Here is a 12,235-nt window from a genome sequence, read left to right on the forward strand (position 1 = left end):
TCCCAAAGGATGCGAAACAGAAGCTCGACCTACGGATCCTCCTATCCCCATCGGTCCGTAGCTGATGTGGCTTTAAAATGACACCTCGAAGAGCAAGAACGTTCAATCTGCCTCATCGATGTTTCCACCACTCCTCCGTCCTCACGTCCTTTCCTTGCCTCCTCCATCGAGTGGAGCTGAGGAGGCAAAGGAAGGAGGCGAGTTAAGGAAGCATGGAGGTACAAAAAAAAAAAAGCGATTGGAAAAACGCCGGGGTCCCGGAAGCAGAGAGACCGAACCAATGCCTCCTGATCACCACGGAGACCAGAGGGGTGGGGTCAGGGGACGCTACCGGGGGTGGTGATCTGGTCCACAGGGGTGAGAATGATCACCTCCTCCTCCTCCTCCTTCTCCTCCAGCAGGGTGGAGAGGGGAGGTGGGTCGGCCGGCCCCTCCCTCTTCACCATGGGGGCGCGTCGGATCACCTCCACCGTGGCCCCCCCCACCCCCGGTTTGGGTTTGGGGGACTGGAGGACCAGGACCGGGCGCGGGCTCTCCGGGTGGGGGCGGGGGTCGCCACGGTAACACTGCACCAGCACTCCCCTCTGCTGGCCCCGGGGGCCGCTGTCCGTCGCGGCTGAGGCCCCTCCCCCCGGGGCCGGGAGGGGCGGAGCCTGCAGGGAGGAGGCGGGGCCTGTGCTCAGGAGGCGGGGCCTCTTCTGGTCCTGGATCACGAGCTGCAGCGGGGGCTGCTGGGTCAGGGAGGAAGAGGAGGGCGAGGAGGGGGCCTTCTGAATCACCCCGCCCGAGGCGTGGCCGGCAGGGGGAGGGGCCTCCTCGGGGCGTGGCTTCCTGGGCCGGCCCCTCTTCTTCTTCGGGGGCGTCGCTCCCGCCTCCTCTATCGGGGGCGGGTCAGGAGCTCGCCGGGCAGCTGCTGGGGGGCGGGGCTTCTGCGACGCGGCGGGGGCGGGGCCAGGCGCGGTTGGCGCGGTTGGCGCGGTCGTCACGGCGACGGGCAGGGCCGTCTCTCCCTCGGGGTAGGCCAGGCTCAGGCCCGAGGGCAGGATCATGTTGAAGACGGCGGCGGCGGCGCCCGGTTGCTGGGGCAGCGTCGCCATGGCGATGGGCAGGGTGACCTTCAGCGCGTCCTTGGGCGCGAGGGGCGGGGGCGAGGAGCGGGCGGGGCCCGGGGGCGGGGCCTTCTCCGGGACCGGCCCCCGCGGCAGCAGCTGGGGGTAGCGCTTCATCACCGCCTCCACCTGGAGGTCGCGACCCCCGACCCCGGCCTTGCCCCGCCCTCCCTCCGACCCGTTCCCCGGCTTCTCCCCGTGAGCCGGTTTCCCCGACGACACCTGGTCGCCTCTCTCTCTGTCCTTCTGGAGAAACACACAGACGAGGAGTTAATTATCTCTTCCGACAGCAGAGGAAGATCCAGGTCCAGAAAGTAAAAGATATTTCCCTAGTATTTTGCTCCAATCATCTGGAATTGCTAATTAGCACAGTTCCATGTGAAATCAGCTTGTTACTTTCTGACCCCTGGACTTTCCCACTGTGACTATGACCACGGTGCATTTTTCTGCTTGGAATGTGACCCTTTATCTCTTACCTCAGGCCCGCCCCCTTCCCCATCTGCTCCGCCCCCTTTTGAGGGGGCCACGTTCCTCTTCTCCTTATGGGGCTTCGGGGAGCCACCTGGTGGAGGGGGAGGGGGGGCAAGTTAAGGAGGGCGGGGGCTCTCAGGGGGTTAATAAGAGTTTCAGGCAAGACAGTTCAAGATTTGCCAATCGGGTAGGTTAATAGGATAATATTTTCCACTTGAGAAAACAATAACTGAGTCTCATTATAAGACTAAAACCCTTTTTTTGCAATTATTTCATTTCAGCTACAAAAACCAAAAGGTAATAGAAATAGGGTTTTATGTCTAAATATGAGACTAAAATACTTATTGCAGTGGGTCATTTTCAGGGAATTCACAGGAATTCACAAGAACGGAGAGCCACACCGGACCCCACAGACTGCCGACCTCAGGGCCTGCCTTAGCTGCTGGTTTTGGGGGTTTGGGTTTTTTGGGGGTTTTGGGGGACGTGCGGACAGACCTGCCAGCTCGGCGGAGGTCAGCAGCTCTGCCTGGCTGCAGCGGGGGTTGACGATGTGCTCCTGCACCAGGAAGCGGGCGATCTCCACCACCGTGTCGAAGGAGCGCTTCAGGATCTTCTGCGCCCAATCACAGATCAGCTGGCACGCCGCCTCCGTCACCTCCTGCCGGTACGTCTGCACCAGCTCCGTCAGCTCCGCCTGGGGAGTAGTACACATGAGATTCCTTCAAAAATAGTGCAAAGAAAGGTCCTAAATAAATGTACTCTACCTTTTACATGACATTTTAGTAAGTTGGCAGAAGAGTTAAAAACGGAATCAAATCGATATTTTTTGTGACCACCCTTCGGCGTCAAAACTGCATCATTTCGCTGAGACAGCCAACGCTGTCCTGCAGTTCTATAAGCCAATCAGCAGGGAGGTTATTCCGAGCATGTTGGAGAACTTGCCACAGTTCTTCTGCAGACCGTGGTTGGCTCCTTGCTTCTGATCTCAGACAGCCTTGATCAAGTTTTATATGCAAAAAGTAAAAAATATTGCTCACAGTTATGTTACTTTTTTAAAGTAAATACAATAATGTCTCTGCCTCTGTCTTCATATGCAACAATGACATGCAAGCATTGGCTCAGCTCTTTGTCTTTCGAAACTGTTACTTCTCTTTTTGAGTGGCTTTGACCTGATGAAACCATTTTCATTACAACAGTGTGCTTCCCCCCTTTTTGCAAATCACTCTGGATAAAAGCATGTGGATGAAAACCTGGGGGAGGAGTTCGGCTGGACAGGACAGTGCTTCTCTAGACGCGCGAGTAATTAAGTAGGAATTAAGAAGCTGGCGTGGAGCGCCAGCCAGCCACGCCTCCTTTCTTTTCCAACAGCCAATCAGTGCGATGGATGAATGGCGCGAGCACCAATGGGAAGGCGGAGCCTCACCGGGTCGTTCTTCAGGTCCAGGCTGGGCAGCAGGGGCGTGTTCAGCACGCTCTTCCGGCGAATTCCGCTGTAGCAGTACGTGAGGGCCGCGGAGTCAAGGAGCCACGGCTCTGCTGATTGGCCGAGAGGTAAACGCACCGCACCAGAGCTGGGCAGCACGGGCCTCATCGGTTTCTGGACTTAAATGCCCACCGCTGGCCTTCTTACCTTAAAGGTACGCTCGGTAACTTCTAACGGCCAAGAGAGGAATTGCAGCAACACCAGAGGAATCGCCCACCAGCAAGTATATTGACTTAAATTTTTGACTTTATACTTCTAAATATATTAATATATATACTAACTAAATAAATACAAAAATATTGCCAATGAGGTGAGACAAACTTCACTAGTCAGTCTCACACAGTAACTTAACAAGCAAATAATTTCTACTGAAAACAAAGACTGACTTAAGACTCTTCTGCGACTTTTGGGGGTTGTGTCGAGCAGTAACAGAAGTGGAGACCGTGTCCGAGGGGCACGGCTCGTGGAAACAGCACAGGGCGAGGGGGAGGGGGAGGGCGAGGGGGGAAGGATATTTGGACTGGCCACGCCCGCCCAGCCGTCGGGCCTTGATCTTGGGGAAGATGTCGCGGATGGTCTTCCCGAAGTTGGCGGCGCTGAGGAAGTGGTACTGGAGGCTGTCGCAGTGTCTCCTGGGGGGGGTGGGGGGGAGAGATGACCCAAGAAACCCAAGTGTTCATTTACAATGTCACCCAGAAATTCTATATACAGAGGCAACCCCAGGATATATTCCTCAAAGGGGGAACCGGTTTCCACAAGTTTGATGAAGATCCCGTCAAACTTCCATGACACAACCCCAGTGCTGGAAGCTCTGATGCACAGCACTAGGTTTACCCGTTTGGGCCATACAGGTGTGTGTCTGTGTGTGTGTGTGTGTTTCTCACTCACCTGTAGGCCTCGTACACATCCTGTTTGGGCAGACAGGTGTGTGTGTGTGTGTGTGTGTTTCCCACTCACCTGTAGGCCTCGTACACATCCTGTTTGGGCAGACAGGTGCTTCTCACTCACCTGTAGGCCTCGTACACATCCTGTTTGGGCAGACAGGTGTGTGTGTGTGTGTGTGTGTTTCTCACTCACCTGTAAGCCTCGTACACGTCCGGTTTGGGCAGACAGGTGTGTGTGTGTGTGTGTGTTTCTCACTCACCTGTAGGCCTCGTACACGTCCTGTTTGGGCAGACAAGTGTGTGTGTGTGTGTGTGTGTGTGTGTTTCTCACTCACCTGTAGGCCTCGTACACGTCCTGTTTAGGCAGACAGGTGTGTGTGTGTGTGTGTGCTTCTCACTCACCTGTAGGCCTCGTACACGTCCTGTTTAGGCAGACAGGTGTGTGTGTGTGTGTTTCTCACTCACCTGTAGGCCTCGTACATGTCCTGTTTGGGCAGACAGGTGTGTGTGTGTGTGTGTGTGTTTCTCACTCACCTGTAGGCCTCGTACACGTCCTGTTGGGCAGACGTGTGTGTGTGTGTGTGTGTGTGTGTGTTTCTCACTCACCTGTAGGCCTCGTACACGTCTTGTTTAGGCAGACAGGTGTGTGTGTGTGTGTGTGTGTGTGTGTGTTTCTCACTCACCTGTAGGCCTCGTACACGTCCTGTTTGGGTGTGTGTGTGTGTGTGTGTGCTTCTCACTCACCTGTAGGCCTCGTACACGTCCTGTTTGGGCAGACAGGTGTGTGTGTGTGTGTGTGCTTCTCACTCACCTGTAGGCCTCGTACACGTTCTGTTTGGGCAGACAGGTGTGTGTGTGTGTGTGTGTGTGTTTCTCACTCACCTGTAGGCCTCGTACACGTCCTGTTTGGGCAGACAGGTGCTTCTCACTCACCTGTAGGCCTCGTACACGTCCTGTTTGGGCAGACAGGTGTCGGCGTGCTCCTCCAGGTGGCCCCGGATCCAGTTACACGCCTGCAGCTGGTCAGACGTGTTGAGGGAGCCGGAGTCACTGCCGCTGTACGCCAGGACGAGAGAAAGCACAGATCCCAGATCAGCCGCAGAGCCCAGGCCGCCTGCCTGCACTGCATCTGCACATCTGCTGCTGTTCCCCGATCAGCTGTTTGCCGTAGTCCCAAACAACACACACCCAACCTTTTCAAGTGCGTCCCAATACTCAAAAAATGGCTCCTTTCCTCCACTCGTCTCCCGCCCCCCCCCCCCAATACTTCCAGAGTGGAGGAGACGAGTTAAGGATATTTTTTGGACTATTGGGACGCACTTTGGCCTCCATTTCATAGAGATAGTAATGTTTCCCCATGGGGGGGGGGTATCCCCCACACTCTGGTTAATCAATTCACAAGAAGAAGAAAAAAAACACGGGACCAATCCGAATAATGCTTCAAACAAACACGAGGAGCAAACAAGACGGGGTGAAAGCGTTACTTCCAAAAATTGGGCGGAGCCAGGACACTCCTGAGCGAATGTCTACGTGCCTTTCTGAGAATGACACTGAGCACAAATTAAACGACATGAAATGTCTCAATTCCCCTCTCGCGTCCACGTCTACAGAGGCGCAGTGACCGCGCGCCACCACTAGAGGTCGTGGTTCGGTCAGATCGGCCCGGAGTCCCTCGTTCACAGCAGCACGCGCACTGCTAGCTGAGCCTGCTGCCCACCTCTTCTCCGCCAGGCCCGGTCCTGAGGGCAGCTGCAGGTACAGGTACAGCTTGTCGCTGTCAGAGAAACGCTGAACCTCCTGCTGCAGAGACAGGGGCACAGAGGAGACAGCGTAAGGACAGGCATACTGCACACAGAGTGCTCCCTTGTTAACATGGATCAGCCCCAGACCTGGGTCAAATATGTCATCGTTTTGGATTCAGATGCACATTTAATTAAATTAAACTATTTTAAATTTGGCCCAAAATAAAGTTTGACAATGCAATTATATTTTTGTCAGTAGGCTACTCCAGTTTTTTTCAGAAATGAGGTACGACAGTATGGCGACACGGTTAACCATTTTCAAAATCCGATGGTAACTGTTTACAAAAACTGATGATTTGTCACATCCCTAAGCAAAACATTAGCAACCATCAAGCAACACCTAAGCAACCACCAAGCAACAGCCTAGCAACCACCGAGCAACACTCTCTCAACCACCTAGCAACACCTTAGCAACCACCTAGCAACACCCTCTCGACTGCCTAGCAACACTTTAGCAACCACCTAGCAACAGCTTAGCAACACCTTAGCAACCACCTAGCAACACCCTCTCAACTGCCTAGCAACACCTTAGCAACCACCTAGCAACAGCTTAGCAACCCCATAGCAACCACCTCACAACACCATAGCGACCACCTCGCAACACCATAGCAACCACCTAGCAACACCTTAGCAACCACCTAGCAACAGCTTAGCAACCCCATAGCAACCACCTAGCAACACCCTCTCAACTGCCTAGCAACACATTTGCAACCACCAAGCAACACCCTCTCGACTGCCTAGCAACACCTTAGCAACGACCTAGCAACCCCATAGCAACCACCTCGCAACACCATAGCAACCACCTAGCAACACCCTCTCAACTGCCTAGCAACACATTTGCAACACCCTCTCGACTGCCTAGCAACACCTTAGCAACCACCTAGCAACCCCATAGCAACCACCTCACAACACCATAGCGACCACCTCGCAACACCATAGCAACCACCTAGCAACACCCTCTCAACTGCCTAGCAACACCTTAGCAACCACCTAGCAACAGCTTAGCAACCCCATAGCAACCACCTCGCAACACCATAGCAACCACCTAGCAACACCCTCTCAACTGCCTAGCAACACATTTGCAACCACCAAGCAACACCCTCTTGACTGCCTAGCAACGACCTAGCAACCCCATAGCAACCACCTCGCAACACCATAGCAACCACCTAGCAACACCCTCTCAACTGCCTAGCAACACCTTAGCAACCACCTAGGAACAGCTTAGCAACCCCATAGCGACCACCTCGCAACACCATAGCAACCACCTAGCAACACCTAAGCAACCACCTAGCAACGCCCTCTCAACTGCCAAGCAACACCTCAGCAACCACCAAGCAACAGCTTAGCAACCCCATAGCAACCACCTCACAACACCATAGCAACCACCTAGCAACACCTAAGCAATCACCTAGCAACACCCTCTCAACTGCCTAGCAACACATTTGCAACACCCTCTCAACTGCCTAGCAACACCTCAGCAACTCCATAGCAACCACCTAGCAACACTCCCCCCCCCCCCCATTCTGCCTTTACTTACGTGATGTTCTTCACTCTTCACACTGACATTCGCTTTGTGAATGTCCGCCGCGTTGTTCGCAGCGGACTCCATCTCTTGCGCTATTTCCAGCGCTGTTCTGAGTGTTAGGCTCGGCTCTCTCAGTAATCTGCACTGAATGGCATCGTCGCTAACTCCGCAGACTAATCTGTCCCGTAGCATATCCTCCAGCACAGAGCCGAACTCGCAGTGCTCGGACAGTTGGCGCAGTTCTGCAACAAGCTTCGCGACGGAGTCCCCCGTTTTGCGAACATGGCTGTGAAATTTAAATCGCTGCATAATCACGGACGGTTTCGGGTTGAGGTGATTATGAACGAGGGCAACTAAATCATCGTAAGCCATTTTTCCCGGGCACTGTGGTAACGCCAAGTTCCTCAACAATTTGTATGTTTTCGCTCCACAAACACTTAGGAGAATGGAGCGCTTCTTAGCCTCATCAGTGATGTCATTAGCCGAGAAAAAATATCCCAACCTTTCACTATACTCCAACCAGTCACCGTCTTCTTCCACGAACTCTCCCACCGTTCCAATTAAATTCATAGTTGCGCCTTGGACACGTTTACTTCAGTCTCGCTGTTAATGCTGCTATTAGGCTACGACCGAAAATTAGCAGAGTAAGAGAAAAGCGTACGGAGACACAAAGTCAGCTGCCAACAAATTACAATGTATTAAACAAACCCCCCCCCCCAGCTCGACCGGGAGCGTGTAGTCGGCGAAGGGGGGAGAAACCAGGAAAACCAGCCACCAGGACGTCTCATTAATCCGAATCAACACTGAATCCGTACGTAACACTGCGTTCACACGGATCACTGAGCAATTCTGCGACGGTAAGGCAACAAATAAAATATACGTTGCCATGGTGATGTTCCATAGGAAAAAAAAAAGTATTGTGTTTTGTATAGCTCTTTATCTATTGTTGGGGGGGGAAATGCATAATTCTGCAGTTCAGCCAATCCGCTATTGATATGCAAATATGATAACGTTAATTGTACAGGTTAACGGGGCTATCAGGTCTCTGGTTAACCTAATTTTGAAATAAAGTTCCATTTTAAATATGAAGCAGGTTGGTTAGAAAGCATTAGGATGAGTGGTCCTTTTTGGAAAGCTTTTTGGACACTTTGGGCATACTTTATAAAACTCTGTTTTAATACAAAAATAAGATTTTCTGGGCAAAAAGATATGCAACTGTTTTGTATTCAGAGACATTTGGGGACAGGTGTGGACATCTGGGTGCTGTTCTGGGAAAACTGATGTGGAATTTGAATGTCTGTCGATATCTTTACCAAAGGAATGAAGGAATGGTCAAAAATCCCTCCAAATGTGTTCTCTAACCGCATCACAAATTATCGGAAAAGACTCATGGTTGTCCTCTTTGCCAGGTGTGTTTTGGGGAAAACCATTTTTTTTTTGGAAAAATGTAAGCCTATTGTTGATTCCATTTAATTAATAATAAAGCATACTACTTCACACTTGTTCGAAAATAAAGTTTATGTCAACAATTATTATTTCTTAGCTTTTTGTGCATATTTATCAGGGGTGGCAATAATTCTGGAGCACACCGTGTGTGTTCATTTCTATAGCCACCTCCTTCTCATTCGGAATCTGTGCCAAAACAAATAATATTTTTCCCAAATGTAAACTCACCAGGATGAAATCCACTTTGCTCTGAATGTTCTTACTGCAAAAAATAAATAAATAGATAAATAAGAGAGAGATTATGAGATCAGGAATCAATGGAGGGCTCATGCAGACACAACAAAGGTAGAAGCCTGTTCCTCAGTCAAAACCATGAATGCTAAATGTATGCAGATCTAAAATATGAATGGGAAATTACAGTCAAACTCGAAGGAATCTAAACCATTCAGACCATCAGACCACAGAACTCAATGGATCAGCTGCTGCTAATCTGTGGAATTTGTGGAATTCAGCTGTTCCGACTGAAATGCAGGTTCTATTTCATTCCTCGCGTAACTCTCATTCTCTTTCATTCCCCCTGATGGTCTGTGTTCCCTGTCACTGAAGCGCTAGAGCGCCGTCTCTGACGGTCATCCAGAATCGTTGTTATATTGCACATCTTTCATTCCATGGCATTTGGGGTGTCAATCATAGTTTTAACCGTCTGTTGGAATGTTTTAGTGTTCCAGAACTCCACTGCATTCAATCACCAGTCGTAATTGTGACGTCAGCATTAGAATGTACATGCGTTAAGGGTATCGGGAGAGGATGGGGTCTTATAAGACATGCATTAAGAGTGACAGGAGGGGATGGGGTCTTATAAGACATGCATTAAGAGTGACGGTAGAGGATGGGGTCTTATAAGACATGCATTAAGAGTGACAGGAGGGCATGGGGTCTCACGAGATGTTACTCCTCAGCTTCCGCAGCAGCATGTTGGGCTCCGACCCCGCTTCCCCGGGGTCCAGCCTGGGGTCGTCCTGGCTGGGCATCGCTGCCTGAGGGCCGTCTTCTGCCATCGTTGCCGTGGAAACCCGCATCCGGGTACCACCACTGGGGAGATCTAAGGCTGGGAGCACAAAAACATGAATAAAATACATAATACAACTTTTTCCTTTCTTGTCTCATTTTATGATTCTTGGATCTTCATGGCCTATTTATTCACTATTTTATGTATCTTTTATTTTTACAGGTAGTCTCATTGAGATCAAGATCCGTGTCAAAACTTTAAACATACACACAATTAATAGTAATCTAAAGTTTTCTAAGGGGACAAGAGATTATAATTAAAATGTTTTTTCAATGTCAAATTTTTGGCAATTTATTCCATCTGTTCTTATTGTCCAACTCAGTTTATATATGTAGTGCATCTAAAGTTTGAAACGCCTATCAATTCAGCCCTGGAGAACAGTGGAGAATGCCAGGAAATAATTGTATCCAGCCAGACATTTTACTGAAAGAGTTCAGGTTCAGCACATTGCTTCAGGACACAATGACTGTGTCCCAACTGAGAATCAAACCTGCAAACCTGGGCGTACAAATCCAGTTTCCAACTACCATCCTGCACTGTGTAATACAGAGATGAATGTTAATGTCACTTTTATTACTAATAGCAAAAGTAGTATTAGCAGTATTACTTCTATTAATATTTATTTAAATATTATACAAGCACAATGTCTGGTATTCAATCCGAAAGCCTCCAGGGTAAATACCGATTTTCTATGAGTGATATAAACTCAGTGACTTCTCTGTCACTCATTTCTGATGGGTCTCATTGCTTCAGGTTTGGTGAAAAGGGACTTTAAAAAAAAAACTATGCTGATTTAACTGTCAAAATCGAAAGCCTTCACTCTCAGCTACCATCATGCCTCCCTGCTGGCTGTCGCAGCTATTTATGATTATTTAAAGTAGGCTATTCTGCCTTGCATGTGTCTTTATTTTACCAACGGGACGAACGCTCTTTCCTGTTAACGTGCTATCAAGGTCAGTATGGTGGTGTTACTACATCGCACTGTGGACGCAAATTCCCCAACGTTTACTTATTCTTCAATGAAACGCGACTGCGGACACTCCCACTACGACACGGGACTTGCACTGTCTGAACGACTGGGGAAAAAAAGAGAAAGAAACAGACACGCAATGTCTGCTTCGGAACAGACCGGCGATAACAGCACAGATTCTCCACGCTAAAGTTATTTTTCAGGTCGGGGTGTCGGCGCTGAATTGCTAGGCGATGGTTGTAAACAGGAGTTGCGAGCCACACACGCGAATACTATATTGGTAACGTCAGTGCTTAATCTGACGCAGCTACTACGGTAACTACGAGACTGCAGCTGTCGAGCTAGTAGTAAGCATGTCCGCGTTTAAACCAAGCACTGCAAATCCACACGTCTACTTTGACGCTTGACATTACACGCCAGATATGTTCTTAATCGTGGCAATGTTCGTTTGTACGTGCTTAACTTTTTTCGTGTTCTTATTGGCGTACAGCATGCTATAGTCATGCGCTTACAATTTACATACTTCCCGCTTCCCTGGGCTTTCGACAGCGCACTTGCGGGTGCCAGACACCGACTGTTGTTGACCAGTTAGCAACTAGGCTAACTCGCAAAATTAATAAATGCACGTTTCATATGAAGCAGCTAGTAAGATACATTTTGTCGCAGTATTGTGAGATTTTGGCAGTATAACATTACTTGTAGCAGTACCTTGCTGATTAACACATGTCGCTAGCATACTGTAGCTTAATGTTTAATCTTACGGCGAATTAGCTACGGACATTATATAATTGAATTCTGAAGAACATTAACTTTTCTTAATACACACAACAAAACGATTAAAATGTAATATACGCATGGCAATTTTCAACAATGTCGCTGCGGTAATTATTTTATAAAAGAAAAAGAAAGTACCTGAGTCAAAGATACGGCAAAAATCCCCTTCAGATTTTTTTTTATGATTGGACAACTATGTCATATCTGCCTGACTACAGAGTAAATGTCAATTCTGATTGGCGAATTGCGTTCGTCCTGCCCGGATACACGAAGTGCGTTTAATTCCATTGGTCAAATGCCCATATTTTCTTGTCAAGATTTAATGTGATAGGCGATACTTTTCAGATCTGCCCAGTAACAGGGCTCAAGATTCCTATCAGAGTCTGCCTAGTGACAGAGATGTGATTGGATGTTGTTTTTGTTTGCGCCAAGATTCCTTATCTGATGTAATAGTGTCTCTGCCCTCTTTACGGAAAAATAAAAAAATCTCGGATTCTGTGCTCAGTTGGGCTAGTCTGTCTTCATCTAATAGAAATGCGCAAATATTGCCCATCAGTTATTAGAAGCCATAAAGAGTGGCTCTTTGCCATGTTGGATTTAAACTGTCTGTGTCCTAAGTGACTTTGACTGTGGAATGATTGTTGGTGCCAGACAGGGTGGTTTGAGTATCTCAGAAACTGCTGATTTCCTGGGATTTTCACA

General features: G+C 49.4%; 1 protein-coding gene across 1 annotated transcript; it reads right to left on the reverse strand.

Moving 5' to 3' along the window:
- Positions 1-317: 317 nt before the first annotated feature.
- rfx5 (regulatory factor X, 5) lies at positions 318-9,766 on the reverse strand. Its single transcript, XM_061256047.1, has 9 exons — positions 9,663-9,766; positions 8,949-8,982; positions 5,665-5,747; positions 4,881-5,003; positions 3,579-3,695; positions 3,004-3,082; positions 2,076-2,274; positions 1,572-1,671; positions 318-1,347 (listed from the first exon to the last, which is right to left on the reverse strand). Exons 1-9 carry the CDS (start codon positions 9,749-9,751, stop codon positions 318-320), a joined length of 1,854 nt encoding a protein of 617 aa, XP_061112031.1. The 5' UTR covers positions 9,752-9,766.
- Positions 9,767-12,235: the final 2,469 nt, after the last annotated feature.

The sequence above is a fragment of the Conger conger genome, chromosome 9 (genome assembly GCF_963514075.1).
Source record: "Conger conger chromosome 9, fConCon1.1, whole genome shotgun sequence".
In the NCBI taxonomy this organism is placed as follows: domain Eukaryota; kingdom Metazoa; phylum Chordata; class Actinopteri; order Anguilliformes; family Congridae; genus Conger; species Conger conger.

Bases quoted from the DNA above. Each gene is read 5' to 3' on its own strand.
- rfx5 (XM_061256047.1), bottom strand. From the start codon at position 9,751: ATGCCCAGCCAGGACGACCCCAGGCTGGACCCCGGGGAAGCGGGGTCG. The intron at 8,983-9,662 runs GTGAGACCCCAT...TATTTTTTGCAG, and splicing joins AAGCTGAGGAGTAACATCTC to TAAGAACATTCAGAGCAAAG. The intron at 2,275-3,003 runs GTGAGGCTCCGC...ACTACTCCCCAG, and splicing joins TGGACCTGAAGAACGACCCG to GCGGAGCTGACGGAGCTGGT.